A 19,017-nucleotide genomic window follows, 5' to 3' on the forward strand; every position below is an offset into this window, starting at 1 on the left:
TCTTCCTCACACTTTCTGGGATTTTTATTCCGTTGTTATCAATTTTCTTTATCAACTTTTTTTAATGATTTTATAATATTACAGGAGTTGTTGTGTAAATTAGAAAGAGTGGGAGCTTTCAATTGTCATATCGATTCACGCAAACGAAACAATAAGAAGTGAGGAAGAAGTTAACAGAGGTGAAATTTTGTGTTTGTTTTGTAAGAGGTACGTACATTTGTCGACCATTTTTTTTTCTTTTAGCTGCAGAATTTGTTTGCCATTTAATTAGGCTAATTTGTTGATAGATGCCGAAAATTTTGAAATTTATCGATTTATGTGATAGTGAAAATGTGCTCTATAGGACGCGTTTTCAAGTCAATGGTAATAAATCCTCGAATGGTCACAATTCCAACAGTTGTAGGAATCCAATAACCATATTTTTTTTCTTATATAAACTCATTCTTTTCAACTCAATTTTCAATTCTTACTTTTTGATTCTCAATTGTTAATTCTCAATTTTTTATTCTAAATTCTCAATTCTAATTTTTTTTAGTTCTTTTCAAAATTCACCGATTTTATTTTATTTCTTATAATTTGTAAGATGGCAAATCAGCTTATTCGTTTGGATGGTAAGCACATCTCCGCCATTCAATTACAAATGGTAACAAAATATTATTTAATTATTTAATTTTAATTAGTTAATTATTATATTGTTAAAAAATATTATTAAATTATTTAATTTTAATTAGTTAATTATTATGCTGTTAACATTATTAATTTTTTTATGATTATATACTTAGGCTGAAGATCGGATATTGGAGACGTACATAAACAATTTAAGCGAAGGCGCATCAGATGTCATTTATGGACACTTACGAGATGCAGGATTTTTATACGTGGCTCGCATGCTCGGGGGGACTAAATTGGATCCCACACTTATCAGTGCTTTGGTCGAAAGATGGAGACCGGAGACACACACATTCCATCTTCCCTGTGGTGAGTGTACAATTACACTCGAGGACGTTAGTTTACAACTCGGTCTACCGGTTGATGGGGAAGTTGTTACGGGGCCAGTGCTTAGTGCCGATTGGAGTGAAACATGCGAGCAATTATTAGGGAAGGTGCCGAACAAGTTTAAGGGTAGCCGGATCGAGATGAAATGGTTGGAGGACAACTTCAAAACTATCAAGGCTTCAGCGAGTGATGTTGAAAAAGAACAATTCGCTCGCGCGTTCATCTTAAAATTGATCGGGGGTTTGCTCATGCCAGATAAATCTCGAAATCTGGTACATTTAAGGTGGCTGCTACTACTAGCCGACTTAAAAGAAGCGGGACGACTTAGTTGGGGATCAGCAGTGTTGGCGACATTGTACCGAGAAATGTGTAGAGCAACACAACCAGAAAAAGCTAAAATAAGCGGTTGCATGCTTCTTCTTCAATCGTGGGCATGGTATCGATTACCATTTTTACGCCCCCGAGTGGACCTCCCTTATGAATTCCCACTCGTAATATGGTAAAATTCATTTGATAATATTTTTATTGTTTTAATTTTTCATTGTTTTAATTTTGAAATAACATGTTATTTGAATAGGTGGAACAATCCCGCTAGACATAGCGGTATACCGACCGAGCTCGAGGATATTCGACTAGCTTTAGATCAACAAACTGAAGAGGAGGTTAGTTTATGAATTTCAAAGTTATCGGTTTTTAATTCTAAAATTTAAAATTAAACGTTAGGCACGTGCTAAAATTTGTAAATTCGTAATGCAGTTTGTATGGATGCCATATGCGGATCCGAGAATTCAAGAATGCGTCCCGACTGAATTTTTGGCCAATCGCAACATCTGGCACGTTAAAGTGCCATTAATCGTTTTTGCAACAGTTGAGATGCATGAATCCAACCGAGTGATGCGACAGTTCGGGTGTATGCAACGTATTCCGTCATCACCCCAAAAGCTCGATGACCTGCACAATATCGACTTGCGGGGGAGACTCGAGGAAGATTGGCCAACATTCCACCAAAAGTATATCGAGATTTGGCAGCGTAGGTATGATTACTTGCCATCACGTGAACCATTTCTCACACCAGAGTTGGCAACATCTCCAGATTACATGGATTGGTTCAGGCATAACGGCAAGCCGTATCTACTGTCGGCTTTAGAAAGGAGTAGGCAACGTCGCCGTAGGAGGCAAAGACGAGGGCCCATCAATCCTAGGTCAGGAGAACATGTCGCGGGGAGAACAACATCTGCTCCAGCTCCACACGAGGACTCGATTGTCGTGCAACCACCCGGTCAGTATGGTTCATATATTTTTTGTGCTAACTCAATTTATTTTACACAAGCACCATAGCACACACCATCATTCATTGCATTAACACCTTCCCTAGGTGCATATTTCGTACAACCACCACCCACCATACCGTATTATGTGCCGATACCGCCAACAAAATCGATGTATCCGGTATTGTCTACAATTCTCACCTTTTATCCGCAGTCGGCCTATGCGACACCATATAATTATCCTCTGATAGTGTCACAAATACCCTCAACAACGTTTTTCTACCAAGGTGGGTCATCCTCGCAACTGCCGACACATATAAGAGGGGATGTACGATGGGCAACTAGGACCCAGACGCAATCAAGCACGAAGGAAGGAGATGAAGTTGGCGATCAACATAGATGTGCACGTGAAGATGAAGACGAGGACGATGAGGAGCCACCAACCTAAACAATGCGAAGAAACCCTAGGCATGCCCGACACCTACCTAATTGTGGCACACATTCAGGACATCGATAATTATGTTATTTGTAATTTTTTCCAAATTAATTTCAATTCCAATTTTAAATCTAGAAAAATGCTTTTAATTTATATTATGATCACGCAAAATTTACGAATAAATAATTTTAAAATTATAATAAAACGAATTCCACGTGAAGTGCCTATAATATATATAATAATCACTAATTTACTACTAGTTTTTGATATATTGACGTATAATTACTGGTATTTGATTCGTGTTTGTCTTTTCTATCCAAAAAGCATGATTAGTTTAAAAAAAATTAGAAATGACAAACAGGGAGAAATCGTGAAACATGGATCATCCAATGCATTCAAAGATTAGGTAACTTTCATAAATGTCTAATATTCTTTTGTTTAATTCTCTTATTACCATGCCTTTTAAGTATTTTTGTTTAATTCTTTTAGTTTAAGGATAAATATTAAAATTATACATAAATTATGGTTTAATGTGTAATTTTGTACATAAATTTTGATTTTGTGTAATTTTATAAACGAAATTTTGATTTGATTCAATTCAGATAAATTATTAACACAATTATCTATATAACATCATTTTATGTTTATATATTATATACATAAATAATTATATTTATCCAAGATAAAAAATAATTTGATGTATTTATTTAATTGTGTATGATCAAATCAAAATTGAAGTTTCAAATATACATTTGAACAATAATTACAAGACGAATATATAATTATACATTAAATTAAAATTCATGTCTAATTTTAAAATTTATACTTTTAATTTTTATAGTGACATACTTCAAGTTCAAGAGCAAATTTTAAATATTATCATATGTTTATTTTTTAATAATTATTTTTTACTTTTACAAACAAATTTTATAAATAAAAACTTATATCATTTAATTTAAAAACTCTACTTACAATTTATATATTACAAAAGAAGAAGAAAGAAGAGTCAAATCCCCAAAACTAAAACAATAGATCTTCCACCTCTTTGATTGGCCCTTTAATGTCATTTTCAATAGGAAAAAAGAAGTAAGCTAAGATTGAAAATTGAGAGTGAATACAAAATGTTTTAAAAAATCTAACAAGAAAAGCAAAAAGATAATACTTTTTTTTTTAAAAATTTTGGCATAAATTTGTTGGGCCCTCTTTAATGATGTGAAAGACCTGCAATTTTCTCATACAAGATTTGTGGTCGGTAATATTAACAAAAAGAAATGATTTTTGGGTGGTCTTAGATTGACCAAAGCTAATCATAATCAACAATGTAAAGCAAAGATATCTAAAGATTTTTATACCATGATTTGAAGTTAATGCATGTTCCAAATGACATGATTAAAAAAATGTAAAGACAGTGAATGATTAAGACACCATAAATGTAAATTATGATCATGATATTAAGTGGTTAATTATCATTAAAACATAACATCATTTTTGCTATTCTTGTGCTTTGACAAGACATTGATGTTAATTCCTTTTTACCTTTTATTTTTCTTGGTTGATGATCATAGTTTCTGTTTTTTTATTAATAATGATCTAAAATAGATATAAGATGTCAAAATTTGATCCCTTTAGATTTTCAATTAATTTGTTTTGAAAAAATAATTTTTTAAAAAATAGATCTGGGACGATGTAAGTTAACAATGAATAAAAAACAATTATAATAATTATTTGTCTCACTTCACCTTTCTCATTATAAAAAATATTAATTTTCTTTATATATATAAAATAATTAAAATAATAAAATGTAATAATGTATTATAAAAAATTTATATATTTATATTTTTTTTATAATAATCAAAACTATAATCTAATGCTTCCTTTACCACTAGCATCCGCTTGTGGCAAAGGTCTACGAGTCCAAGGTGGCTCATCCAACCACACCTCCCCAATACCCAAACCTTGCACTAAATTTACCAAATGATCCGCACATCTACTATCTTCTCTAAAAATATGTCTAACTTCCACTACTAACCTTCACTGATTAAATCCAAACAATCTGAAATTAAAGTGTTCAAAGGATGCTGGAATTCCTTTGGTCGTTTAAAAAAATCCACCACCAATAAATAATTGTATTCAACGATTAAGCACGCAAGTCCGAATTCTTCACCAGAAGCAAACCAGCTCGAACTCCCCATAACTCCACTTAAGCACCATTAGTAGTACTGATTTTCATCATGAACCCACCAATTCAATCGACATTTTCATCTCTTATTAGACCATCAGCCGAAGTTGGGCTAGAGCTAGATTTCATAGCATCATGCATATTTAGAATGCAAAACCTATTAGTAGGATATGGTGGGGTAGGGACGGATGCATCCACATTCATGAAAGTGATAATAATTTTTAAAACTATACATTCATAATGAAACAAGGCAGGTGGTGGAGTAGAGTGTACCAACTGTAGAGCGGTGGTGGATTGAGCAACATTCACTCTCACCCCGTTCCATTGTCATTTCTAGACAAAATTAGTAGTTTTTTTTTTAAATAGCGAGTTTAAGTTATTTTTTACATTATTTAAAGAAATAAGTCGTTTTTGTTGATTGAACGAGCTTTTTAAAAAGCACATTATACAAAAATACATATTTTTAATATGTCATCTTCTTTTATTGAATGGTTAAATGTTAGTATTTTTTTATCAATGTGACCAAGGTTTGAATATTTTCCCAACCTTTTTATTTTTCTTGCTTTCAAGCTTATTTTTAATTAATATTTCAATTAACAAACATATTGTTTTTAAAATTTTATTTTATTTTGAATTTATGTTTTAATTAATAACTTCTTTATTTATATAGACAAAATAATAAATGTGTAATTATATAACAAAAATATATTATATATATATAATTATGTTAAAATATTTTATTTTTAAAAATATCAACTATTTTTTATATATTTTACTTATATATAAATTTTATACGTTAAATATTTATTTTTAATTAATATTTCAATTATTTCAAATACCATTATTATTATGTGTAAATTATTTCAAAATATCATATTATTATTATGTGTAAACTATTTCAAAATATCATTCTTTTATATGTGAAATATTTTAAATATCATTATATTTTAACCTACATTGTGGGTATGGTAAATTTTAATATTCTAAAAATAATTATTTCAAATACCATTATTTTTATATGTGAAATATTTCAAATAATTATTTCAAATACACATACAAAAATATATATAGTCTTAATTTTTTCACACCCATTATATGGATGAAAAATAAATATTTTACATATAAAAAACTGTTTACTAAAAATAGTGATTTTTGAAATAATTAATTAATTTTATAATAATTTATCAGACCCACAATTTAGGTTAAAAATAATAATTTTTAAATAATTATTTTAAATACCATTATTTTTATATGTGAAGTATTTAAAATAATTATTTAATTTTATAATCATACCCATAATGTAAGTGAAAAAATAAATATTTGATATATAAAATTACATATAAAAAAATAAGTTGATGTTTTTAAAACATATTTAATATAATGATATATATAAATATATATTTTATTTGTATAAATAAAGAAATTATTAAATAAAAACTTGAATCAAAAATAAAATAAAAAACTTGAAAACAAGATGTTTATCAATTAAAAATAACATAAAATAAAAGCATGAAACAGCATAAATTAGAAAGAGAATCAAATAAGCTTAGAATAAAATTCAAATTCAAACTTGAGTCGCTTATAAAAAAAACGTTAACATTTAATTATCTAAATAAAGAAAATGGCATGTTAATGAAAGTTATATGTTTTTTTTCTTTATATATTATGCATGTTCGAAATTGTAGTTATTTCTCTTAACAAAAAAATATATTTTATATGAAGTAATTTTTAAATAGGGTGTGATTTTACTGATTAATTGCCTATCTATTTTCTTAAATAATATAAAAGAAAAAAACTCTAATATACTAAATTTTTGAAAGAGGCTAATTTTACCTTATTATTTTTGGGTTGGAAAAGGAAAGCATTAAATCTTTAAATTATTCTATATTAATAATGAAATAATCTAAAATCGTGACAAATTGAGAAAGAAAAAATACTTGAATATTAAGTATAGATGCATCTTTTGAATATTTCATTATCAGAATTAAATATTGTGCATGTTTATTCATTTTCCATTGTTATGTATAGTGAAATTGACTTAAGACCAGCTGAAAATGCAATCAATTATTAGTTTTATAATGTTACACATCACCAACCTACTCCCATTTTGAAGATTTTCCATTAAGTGATTATTAATTAAGTTTGATTTTTCTCAACAAATAATAAATAGCGAAATTTGTGTAACTTTCATGACTTATTTTCTCTATTTTTAAATATATTTTTAAGATATCTACTAAATCGAATTTAATAACTTTAAAATAAAGATAAATAAAATCGAAAAATATTTTAAGGTAAAAAAAAATTCTTACTCCTGAACTTTTAATTTAATACTACATAACAACCATATCATTCCATTAACATCAAAATTAATGCATAGGACTAAAATGAAAGGTTTCCAAGATATGTAGAAATACTGTTAATGGTAAGCTCCTACCATCATCAGCTCACTGATCCAAAGAAACCCTTGTGAATTGGATATTTATTTTATAAAGTAAAGTGAATGAGTTGAGATTCAATTTCTTACCAACGTGCAAGAAGACAGGACACAACTCTCAAGACTCAGATGTACCAGTTGGACTCATTTGGCTGTCCCAGAATCTACCGTCCTTTGCTTCGACCCCACCATATCCACGTCTCACCGTCCTACCGACTTCAAATCCCCAACCTGCATTCCCCTTTTGATGAAAAATCATACGTTACTCCCAAAATTACCCTTCTCGTGCTTTACCGGCAACTAAATATAAACTAAAATTAAGGTTCAGTTTGTTCACTGAAATTTGATTTTAGAAAATAATTTATTTTGTATGTTTAGATAAATTTATATAAAATATTTTTATTATTTGATAGATTTTTAAAAATATTTTATAAAAATTATTTTAATGAAAGAAATATACATTTGAGATTTACGATGAAGAGTTTTAAATAAGTAGTGAATGAATTACAAAGTGATGTTAAGGTAAAATTATAGTAAATAATGAATATTATTTGTCATGTGAAATAAGATATTATAATGAATTATTTGACTAAAGTGCTTATATGGTGAAAAATAAATTACATCGTAATAGGGACTAAATTGAAAAATATACAAAAGTGTGAAACAATTTAATATGTGAATATGAAAATTATGATTAAAGTTTAATGAATGTGTTATGAGATGATGAAATATGTATAAAATATTGTAAAAGTGAAATTATGAAAATATGAAATTTTATGATGACAAGAATTAAATTGTGAAATTTGATAAAGTATGTGGATGAAATAATCAAGTGAAAAATATAGAAATTTGATATGTGAAACAATATACAGAGATAAATTATGTCATTAAAGTGTAATAAGAAAGAAAATTAATTTAATATGATTAATTAGTAAATGATAAACTTTTATGACAAAAAGGACTAAATTGAAAAATTATGAAAGTTTATAAGAAAATATTTGATAAGCTGAGAACGTAGAAATGTAACATTGACCTGATATTCGGGAGGGTGCTAAAGTGAACAAGGCTTATCAATTTAGAAAAAAATTAGTAATATTTTACAGAAATAAAAGAGTAATTTTATTTTGACTCAAAAACCATTGATACCCATATTTTAGATGAAACAAAAATAAAATCATCCAAAATAACTCAATCTTATCCACCTTCTCACTTCCCAGAATGCCATTTCGTGTCTTAACAAAAAGTTGCTTCTTTTGTCCTTTTCCGTCTTTTCAACTTACCAAGCAAGCTTCCTCCATTTTATTTCAGCAATATTAATTAACATATATTTTAAAAGGAGAGAATTTGCATTGAAGAAGTCTGATTCATTTTACTTCTTGTGCGAAATTATACTATCCACGAACCTTCTTTTTGGGGTAAGTGGGGAATCTTAGTAATGCTTTCCTTTATATTGTTTGATATATACATTTTTTTGTTTATCTCAGAAAAAGAAGTTTGAAGTTGTTCAATGTAATGCTACTATAAATAAAGGTTTTTGTATTTGTCTTGATTTTAAACTATTTTTTTTTTTGAGGTTATATAATGTTAACTTTCTATGGTGTTCTTTGGCTTGCTCATCTTTGTTTCAGTAGAGAGTTGATAGGTTAGTGAGTTAGTGTATTTTCCTTATTTTTTATGTTTATTTTATATACAAATTTATATTTGAATGTCACTATTTTCTGTTTGTTTCTCGGGATTTAGCTTCTCGCTTTTCTTCCTTCCCAAATATCCTTTCTTTTTTCAAAATTTTCTCTTCTTCTTTCTCACACTTTCTGGGGTTTTTATTCCGTTGTTATTAGTTTTCTTTAGCAACTTTTTTAATGATTTTATAATATTACAGGAATTGTTGTGTAAATTAAAAAGAGTGGGAGCTTTCAGTTGTCATATCGATTCACGCAAACGAAACAATAAAGAAGTGACGAAACAATATAGAGGTGAAATTTTGTGTTTGTTTTGTAGGAGTTTTTTTTTTTTTTTTTTCCCCCTTTTAGCTGCAGAATTTCTTTACCCGTTTAATTATGGCCTAGTGGCATGTATTTTAGTCTGTTTTATGAAAATGGCTTAGATTCAAAATGTGTAACGAAAATGATTTGAAGTCTATAGTGTGGATCGGTGCTAGCATCAAAATGTTTGATTCGTCTAATCATTACAATATAATTCGGTTGGGGAAAAAATAATTTTTTGGTGTTGGCACTATAATTGTCGGCACTTGTATGTATTTTTTTGAGTATTTTTTTAAAAATACGGATATTTTTCGATTAAAAAAATAATTTTTATTAGGTGCTGACGTCTAGGTGGTCGGCACTTGAAAAAAAAAATTAAAATTTTTTATCAGTATATTTTGGTGTCAACAGTACTGTGGTTGGCACCCGTGTCAGGTAAAATTTCTTTCATCTCGTGTTTCTCGAGATCAGGACTCGTGTAAAAAAGTTTTTTTTGGTGTCAGTCTTTCCCATGTCGATACTAGAATATTTTTTGCGTAGAATTTTTGCGAAAAAAATATTTTTTTTTTGTGTCGGCCTTCTCGTTGTTGGTAATGGTATTTTGTTAGGATTTTTTTTTGTTGACCTTCCATCTGTCGGCACCCGTGTTCAAGAAAAATGAATTTTTTTGGGTATCAATTATCTCGTTGCTAGCACCAGCAGGTTATATATTGAATATTTTTGTGTTTTGCTTGAGTTTTTCTTTGCTTTAACAGTTTAAAAGAAAAAAAAATGTATGTGTTTTGTTAAAAGTGAACAACCATATGTTATTGTATATTTATTTCGATGGAGAAATGATAAAATACAATTGAAAAAAGTTGTGTATTTTAAAGTTGTCAAAAAGTAGCGATGAGATTCAATGAGCATGTAATGCTGGCGAAACTGAAACGGAAGAGCAGTGTAAAGATAGTTACACATTGTGAGAAGTAGATACCGATATTGTTCTACAAATTTTCAATTTCAACATATTCTTGAAGTTCTCGGATATGGAACTTATAAATGATGATGATATAGCTACAATTATCACAATTTATTGCCCACCTAAGATCGAGAATCCTCGACTAGTTGAGTTATGCGCAAAGTTAGTTGATCTCGAACTTGTTCAAGTTGTCCTTCTAATAAGTCAACATCACAAGTTTGACTTTCATCTGAATGTCAAATGGGAAGATCAATCAAGTTGTTGATGGATATTGCAAACGTGCGAAAATCCAAATTATGGTGGGAGTGCGTATAATAACCTAATCTCGAGTCCCCATTTAAAAATACAACTAGAAATGTTGGGCACCATAGCATATGGTGATGAAGAGTTCGATAATGAAGTCCTAGAATGATGTTTAAGAATTCAGTGACCCCGTTGTGGATAAGGTTTCGAAAGATATTGATGATTAAGGCGCAATTAATGGTTAAGATGTGCACTCCATTTGGTCCGGAGCATGAGTCGTGGTGTAGTTATATGGAATGATCTTGGGGCTCACATATTAAGTGTAGACCTTGAGTAGTGTTTGTACCCAAGTTCCCTGAATACTCAGATATAGTACTTGTTCACCTGATTGGGCAGATTCGGAGTTTGGAGAGTTATTTGTAGATAAAAATTTTGATAATAAGGTGAATTATGTATTTGTTATAAATTGATAGAATATTAAGTTGTTGGTGGAATACAAAGTATCAAAATCTTTATCGATTTTATATATTGGGGAATGTTGAAGGGTTGAAGACGAGTGCAAGTGGCGAGTTTGGGCTGTATTAATGCAAATGACTTTAATGTAGACAATTAGAAGATTAGAAGGGCCATATACATGAATGGCTACATGTATGACGCGAGACAATCACAAACTAGATGTGAAAAATAATCTGCAACTGCATCATGCTGGTGGTAAAAAGCATGCCCACTATTTTTGTATTGGTCCTTATTGCCAACATGCAAGCTCGATTCAACTATAGGATATTTGACATAAAAGAATAGTGGATGAAACAAATAGTGATGGAACAGTTGTATGGTGATTAGGATGCGTTATAAAATAAACTTTAAGGGTGGATAGTTGCGATACAAGAGTACGTGTCTAATATTCTAGTTGGTTTCCAAACATTACTTTGCAATGGCTCGAACAATGAACTACAATTGAAGAGACGAATTTTTTATCGATTGTTTTGGATGCTCGATCCATGTGTTAGGGCCTTCTTCTATTGCTAGCCATTGGTGCAGGTTGATGGTACCTAACTTGAAGGGAAATATACACAAATACTTCTGATTGCGGGTGCATAAGATGACAATCGATACATAGTGTCAATTGCTTTTTGCCACTGGGGAGTCGAAGAACTTTGAGTCGTGGGAATTTTTTTTGAAGAACTTGTGAAGGCATGTTGTAATATAAAACAAAATTTGCATTATATTCGGTAGATCAAAAGGACTATTTGTTGCTATTAGGTGTTTCGGGGTTTTATGGAGGTTTGTCTACTACATTCGATACATCACTATCAACTTTCACACGGAGTATGAAAATAAATAATGGCACAAACAACTCGTGAACATGGGTAAAAAATCTCATTTTTAAATTTATTTATGGATATTCTCAAATATATTATTTTTATTCTTGTTTTTAATTTTTTAAACATTTTGAAACATTGTCATATTGAAATTCCTACGTAGGATGGGGGTACCGAATCTTTTCCGACAGTGATTAGGTAACATGGAGCCATTACAATGGATTTAATAGTATAATGATGGGTATCGATATGATCATATGACGACCAACCTCGTAGAGGTTGTTAACTCCGTCTTGAATTGTATCCGTCGTTTGCCAATTTCAATTATTTTCTCGGTAACTTTTTATAGGCTTACGACATTGATGCGAAGAATGGGGCTGAGACAAGCGAAGCAGATGACAATCGAGCATGTATATGTTTAGGAAGTCAGAAAGGCTATAGAAATCAACGCTTTAAGGGCGCAGTTGATGAATGCAGAACTATATTCTTAGGATATGAAATATTTTCGGTTGCAAGACTACATTGGTCGTTGCTTGAGAATTTTGTCAAGGTCCTACATAGTTGATATCCGTAACATGCGTTGTGAGTGCGGTAAGATTTTGACCCTTCGATATATGTGTGAGCATGTCCACATAGCATGTGCGACTATTAATTTGAATGTCGAACAATTTTAGATGAAACCTACAAGTTGCAATGCACATTGTGTATTTAATAAAACGAGTTTCAATAATGTTGGATGTCTCGAATTGGAAGTACCATCGCCTTCATTCTTGATGTTGCTAGACCAACAATTCCGTAGGCATCCTAAAGATCGACCACATATAACGAGAATTCGTGGTGACATTGATGTCAGATATATGGGCAAACTTGAGCATTGATGCAAGTATCGGTATACTATTTGTGTAATATTTGTTTTATCCGTATAACATTTGTCTAACATGTTAATATTTATTTTTTGAATTACATCGGTTAACATTTTACAAAATATTTTTTATTTTCCAATGTAAAAAAAAATCATTCAACTTAAATTTATGAAAGGTAGACATAAACCAAAATTGTGTGAACTCGAGCGTTGTCTCTGACCTCGTCATGTAACGATCAGACGACTTTCATTGGTGAGGGGTGCACTGTCGTATGGCAAATCATAAGTGCTTGGATTGGCTTCTGGTGTTCCTACAAGTGTACTAAAGGAACTGTTAAAATCGTATGTCCTATCATCGGGAGTGGTGGGGTATTGCAAAATTGGAAGTGTTGAGCTAAAGATGTCTTCGAAGGAAGGTGGTTACTGTTTGGGATTGGGATAGTATGATTACGTTTCAAAGGTTGAATGTTGGGGCTTGGGATCGGGGTCTACGCCAAAGATGTCCTCAAAAAAAGATGGTGGTTGTTAAGGGTAGGAAAGGTATGAGTATGTTTCGAAAGTCGAATGTTGGGGTTTAGGATCGGGATTTGAGACAGGTTGGTTTACATTGGACAATAGACCTCGACGACGATGCAGTCGAGTCAAGGCTTCTTGTTTCCGAGACCTCTGCCAGTGCATATGTGGCAGTTCCATTATAAATTGACTATTATATATAAATGATTTTGCATTGGCCATGTACTAACTTCGGTACTTGGGTGAAGGCATGAAACCTCTAACATAGACATGTATGGTCGCCTCTCCTCTCAAGTCGGGCGTTCCACAAAGCGAGGTATTAACCATGTACGACAGCCTAATTCTTGCTGTCTTTACTCCTTTTGTCAATGTCGTGATTGTTATCAAGGTTTTGTGGAGGGTCTGGAATATATTGAATTCACCCAAATTGTCTCAAAACCTGATTAGTATCGTGCCACTCAACCATTGAAAAACTAAGCAATGGGGCGTTGGTTGTCAACACTAGTTGTTGTTGGTTGTCCCACAATGGAATGACTGTTGTAACGCCTTCTCCCAAATACAGTATCTACACAAACTTCATAGTATGACAATCTATATAGTGAAGTAAATCTATTTCAAATGTTACAATAAAAAAATATTTATAGTACTTAAATATTGTAATTTTAAAAAATAAAATTCATAATAGTGTTCTACGGGTTCCTCGGAGTGTGCCTCAATCATTTGGCGGTATACAGGCATTGTCTCTGTCCTCCTGATTCCCAGGGTAGTTACCTATCTGAAAAATAATTTGTAATTTTTTGGTTCGCATGCTCAAAATATAATTATATTGAATTGTTTTTTAAAAAAATTAATTTTTTCACACATTAATATGTGACCACACGGGTGGTTGATGACTCTTTAATGGTAGAAATGACATCCAATATAAAACCCTAAGACTACAGCAAAAGAAGGCAACCGTTTATGTGCTTCGTGTTGTGATTTGTCGCTCGACAAAGCTCACAGTACAGTGCCGTCAAAATTACTAACCCCCAATTATAGGCCCAAGCATTGTTAAGATCTTCCAGTAACGACAAATACATAATATGGACTTTATTCTGATTAAAGTCCGTCATTAGTATCCCACCTATCATCAATAGAATATACAGTCGAGTAGCGAAAATAATCTTAGACTCAGCGGGATTGTCAAAATTTTCTTATCTAAGAAAAAATATCGACACCAAATAATCATTAGTAGGAAATATGCTTGAGCAGCTAAATTTTCTTGATAGTGTTGGAACAAAAAATTACCATTGTAGTGCTGGCACCAAAAAAAATCAAGTAACGATTGCCATGTAATTGACTTTGGTGTTGGCACTGTCATATACTATTCATTTTAAGTTATTATCGTAATTATTTTTGAATTACAGTTATTTTTATAAATATTAAATTTTAATCTGAGCAAGTTGATACACAGTGACGGTACGAAAAAAAATTATTTAAAAAAAAAAGTCATGTTTACTCTATGACGAGGCAAAAAGTGAGGTGGTGTTATTTGCACACCGTCGACATTAAAAAAACCGTTTTTGTAAATAATTCCTTTCTAACCCAATTTTTGTATTTAATTAATTTTTTATAATTGTTTAAAAAAACCTTCTTTTCACATTACCTATTTATAATATTTTATTCTAGGGGAAAAAGTATTTTAATACATTTAAAAGTGAAGATTGAAGCTAGATTTAGATTTAGCCTTATCTAGCTATTAGTAGTACAAAATGGCACGAATCTCAGTAAAATCTAAATGCTGCTTCAGAAATCCAACGGATATACGAATCTCCTCCCACTGCATAAAAATGACTATTCAGTACATTGAAAGTGTTAGAGCAATTATATATACATATGGTGATGTGATCCTTGAGTACTGGCCAGTGAAGATGTTTTAGAAATACTACAAAAAATAAAAAATAGAATCATTGGCTGATTGCATCACAGTGCAGAGCACTCACTGGTTTAGCCACGTGAATATGCAAAAAAGAAAGCCTCATATGAGTAAATGAATATGCAGTTATTGTCCCATATCAGATTTTTTTCACTTGGGTGGATCTCCCCCTTTAAAACTTAGTTTACATTATATAGGAGAAGGTCTTATAGGGTTTGAACGTATAGACCCCTAAAGAATCCTATGAGTTTATAAACGGCTCATTATTCACTTTTTTTGGGGTTTTCATTTTTGTACTTTTGAGGAACTTGTGGGGTCATTTATGAAAAAAAATGTGGAACCCATGTTGGAAAAATTTTTCAAGTGGTTATGGACCACATTGTGGGGTTTTTTTTTTTTAAATTTTTATAAAAATCATTTTAATTTTTAATTTAATTTTTCGTTATTTTAGTTTTAAATTTGTATTTTTATCAAATAATTTTAAAATGTGTAGAAATTAATATTTTTTAATTTTTCTGACATTATATACTTGTAGATTATTGTGTGGATGGTGTATTGTTTTGCTTGTGGGGTGTGTTTTTTGTATATATAAAACAAAAGTATTATGTGTGTTTTTGTAGTTTTGCTTGTGTAATTTAACGAAATAGAGCACATCCTGATATGGGTTTGTGCTGAAATTTTATAAGTGTTCTTTTACCATTTTATAGGAACTTTTTATGGTGTGTATATAGATCATCTTCTATACTTTTTGGATTTAATAATACCTTTGGTTCTTTTCCCACAATCTTCTTATAAAAAACCCCTTTCAGATTAATTGAGTTTTCTGGCATTATTTTTCTTGGAAACCCTCTTGGACATTTTTTCATCCTTCCATGTGCTTCTGACATTTTTTTTATATTTTCAAATGAAGTTGCAGTTCTTAAATGTACAATAATGGAAGTTGTTAGACAAAATTCTTGAATAGTTTATTTATATGAAAAATTAAATAAGCTATATGTTATATAATTACATTAAATCTCGATTAAATTTTTAATTTGAATGAGTGGAATTAAATCTTTAATATTATAAAGAGAAAGAATTTACAAATACAGATGTCGAGTCTTAAATTTCATGCAAGTTTGGTACTAAATAGGAGCATAGTCAAAATTTAATAGAAAATTTGTTTAAAATTAAAAATTTAATTTAATTTTTTAAAGTTTGATTAAATAGAAAAATTAATAATTTAATTTAAATATTTTAATACAAAATTCTTAATAATTTTATGTCGATGCCTAAATAAAACTTTTGGCCATATATTTTAAGCTTATGGAATGTGTAAGAAATATATAATAGGAATATTTGGGAAGTTTGTCTATATGTTTATTTTATTAATCTATTTGCTTTCTCCAAAGAAGGGTTTATAGCTTTTTGAACTTTGTTAACGTTAAACGCATCTTTCGAGCCTCTCATTGAATCATTGCAATTTGCTCTTCTTCTTCTTCTTAATCGTCATCTTCTTCTACCCGTTCCTCTGTATTTGGTCTTTTCTCTTTTTTCCCGCTATGTTAAAAAAGTCCTGTATATTTTTATTCCTTTCACAACGAGGTTAAAGCATGCTCCATTAAAGACCTTGGTTTCCTGTTAAAGTCTTTTGCTTTTTTTTTTTTCTCTTTTCATATAACCGGTCATCATTGTCATTGTCTTCATACTTCTTTACTGTCTCCCCCCCCCCCCAAACCAAATCTCTTTCCCTTGTTTTGCTTATAGCCGTTGGCATCGTTTGTGATTATACTATGCAGATGGAAGCGGTGAGGCCATCGGCTGTTACTCCATCAAAGAGTAAATGGGCTCGAACTTTATCGAAAGTTCTTCAAAGGCACGCGACGGCAGCTGGGGTTGTCCCGGATGATGATGGGGTTCATAAGGTTAAACCTAAGGGAACTGAAGAATGGAATGACAGTAAGACCACCAAGAGATTATCCCAGAAATTTGACAGGTTACATCATGAAGAGCTTGAAACAAAGGTGGCCTTGGAAGCACTGATAGCCAAAATCTTTGCTACTGTTTCAGCCGTTAAAGCAGGTTATGCTCAGTTGCAGCATGCTCAATCTCCTTATGATGCTGAAGGGATTCAAGGAGCTGATCAATTAATCGTTTCTGATTTGAAGAAATTATCAGAACTGAAGCAATGTTTCTTGAAGAAACAGTATGATTTTTCACCAGAACAAGCAATGGCCTTAGGCGAAATCCAAGAACTGAAAAGCCTTTCAACCACGTTTAAGATCATGGGAAAGAAGCTGGAATCTCAGACGAGACTCAAGGAATCCGAGATCATTTTCCTTAAAGAAAAGCTTGATGAATCCAATAAGCAAAACAGGTTGCTTGAGAAGAGATTAAACCAAAGTGGTCAGCTATTTGTGCTCGACAATCTACACCTCTCCACCTTAAACCCGACTCATTTCATTACGGTTCTCCGACAAACCATGAAGTCGATTCGGGGTTTCATCCGGCTGATGATCGATGAAATGAAGTTAGCCGATTGGGATATCAATGCTGCAGCAAGTTCAATACAGAGTGGTGTTATGTATTGGAAAGAAGATGATAAATGTTTTGCATTTGAGTCCTTCATTTGCAGGGAAATGTTCAAGGCTTTCCACCTGCCTTATTTCTCCCTTTTTGGTAGATCAGTACCACAAGGGAAGAAACATCCTCAAGTGTTCTTCGATAGGTTTATGGAATTGAAATCCATGAAAGTTAAGGAATATCTGGAGATAAAACCGAAGTCAACATTTGCCAAATTTTGCCGCAACAAGTACTTACAAGTTGTTCATCCCAAGATGGAATCATCATTTTTTGGCAATTTGAACACTAGAGACATGGTGAGCTCCTATCAGTTACCAGACACAACATTTTTCACCTTGTTTGCTGAAATGGCAAGAAGGGTTTGGCTCTTGCATTGCTTAGCCTTTGCTTTCCAGCCCGAAGCATCAATCTTTCAAATAACCAAAGGCTGTAGATTCTCAGAAGTGTATATGGAAAGTGTAGCAGATGAAGCCTTCCTTTCGGCTGATATCGGACCTGAATCGGAACCCCGAGTCGCATTCACTGTCATTCCGGGATTCAGGGTCGGCAAAACAGTAATACAATGCCAAGTCTATCTCTCACAATCCAAATCAAGGTAGTGAGTTAGGTTTGAAGGAATGGCATTGGCTGGTTGTTGTGGGGGGGAATTGGAACATGTGGTTAGCTGGGGAATTTGTCCCATAGTTTGTATGGCCTTAATGATAATGAAAGGGTCATTTGACAGGTAATTTGTAATGTAAAAGACACATTCCCCCAATTTTGTTAATCTTAAGGCCAATGATGTTTTAGCTGTTTGACATTATTGCCTTAGTCTGATGCTTTTTATATATAATATGTACATAATTATATAGGTTTGGGGAATATCATCGGTATGTAAAAGCTTTTGTGGTGCCATGCCGCGTATTGCCAGAAGGGTTTGTCTTATCTTTTTGTCTCTGTATTTTATCATGATGTCTGATTTCTTGTTCCAAGATTTGTGTTGGAATCTTCCACCATATTATTTTGATGAAATTGGTCTAAAATTTTAACCCAAAGTAATTTTATACATTTGAGTTCCAACAAACTGAACCCAGGGATTGACTTGAAGCAATATTACCAACCTTTTTAGGTATTATCAAAAGAGTGTGTTGGACTTGGAAAAAGTACAAACATTATAATTAGTTGTTTGGGCAGCAAGAAATTATAAAAAAAAATCAATGTGGTCGGTTATGGAATGGAATGAAAGAAAATAAAATAAAATAGTGTGCTTAAAATGAAAGCATGGGTTGTGTTGATGGTAGATTTGACACTTCATAATTAAAAAAATGTAAGCTATGAAACCTAATACAAATATAATATAATTATGTG

The 19,017-nt window shown here is 31.5% G+C and overlaps 3 protein-coding genes across 8 annotated transcripts; all 3 read left to right on the forward strand.

The window, feature by feature from the left end:
• Positions 1–583: 583 nt before the first annotated feature.
• On the forward strand, positions 584–1,670 carry LOC108482350 (serine/threonine-protein phosphatase 7 long form homolog). The gene is made up of 3 exons (XM_053019412.1): positions 584–643; positions 783–1,432; positions 1,574–1,670. Exons 1-3 carry the CDS (start codon positions 584–586, stop codon positions 1,668–1,670), a joined length of 807 nt encoding a protein of 268 aa, XP_052875372.1.
• A 193-nt stretch (positions 1,671–1,863) lies between these two features.
• On the forward strand, positions 1,864–2,840 carry LOC128289362 (serine/threonine-protein phosphatase 7 long form homolog). The gene is made up of 2 exons (XM_053025097.1): positions 1,864–2,275; positions 2,479–2,840. The coding sequence occupies exons 1-2, from the start codon at positions 1,870–1,872 to the stop codon at positions 2,499–2,501; spliced, it is 429 nt and encodes a 142-aa protein (XP_052881057.1). The 5' UTR covers positions 1,864–1,869; the 3' UTR covers positions 2,502–2,840.
• Positions 2,841–8,495: 5,655 nt separating this feature from the next.
• Positions 8,496–18,641, forward strand: LOC108480408 (protein GRAVITROPIC IN THE LIGHT 1-like). Of its 6 annotated transcripts, none has more exons than XR_008285891.1 (3): positions 8,496–8,955; positions 9,193–9,286; positions 12,168–12,803. XR_008285891.1 is itself a non-coding variant. In XM_053031054.1 (3 exons), the coding sequence occupies exon 3, from the start codon at positions 16,887–16,889 to the stop codon at positions 18,267–18,269; it is 1,383 nt and encodes a 460-aa protein (XP_052887014.1). In that variant the 5' UTR covers positions 8,514–8,955; positions 9,193–9,286; the 3' UTR covers positions 18,270–18,641. The 6 variants fall into 6 exon arrangements, 4 of the variants coding, with proteins under 4 accessions (XP_052887014.1, XP_052887017.1, XP_052887010.1 ...); XR_001870628.2 differs by having other exon boundaries at positions 8,501–8,728; positions 12,168–12,548; XM_053031054.1 differs by lacking the exon at positions 12,168–12,803 and adding an exon at positions 16,887–18,641 and having other exon boundaries at positions 8,514–8,955.
• The last annotated feature ends 376 nt before the right edge of the window (positions 18,642–19,017 follow it).

This window comes from Gossypium arboreum, chromosome 1, assembly GCF_025698485.1.
Source record: "Gossypium arboreum isolate Shixiya-1 chromosome 1, ASM2569848v2, whole genome shotgun sequence".
Taxonomy (NCBI): domain Eukaryota; kingdom Viridiplantae; phylum Streptophyta; class Magnoliopsida; order Malvales; family Malvaceae; genus Gossypium; species Gossypium arboreum.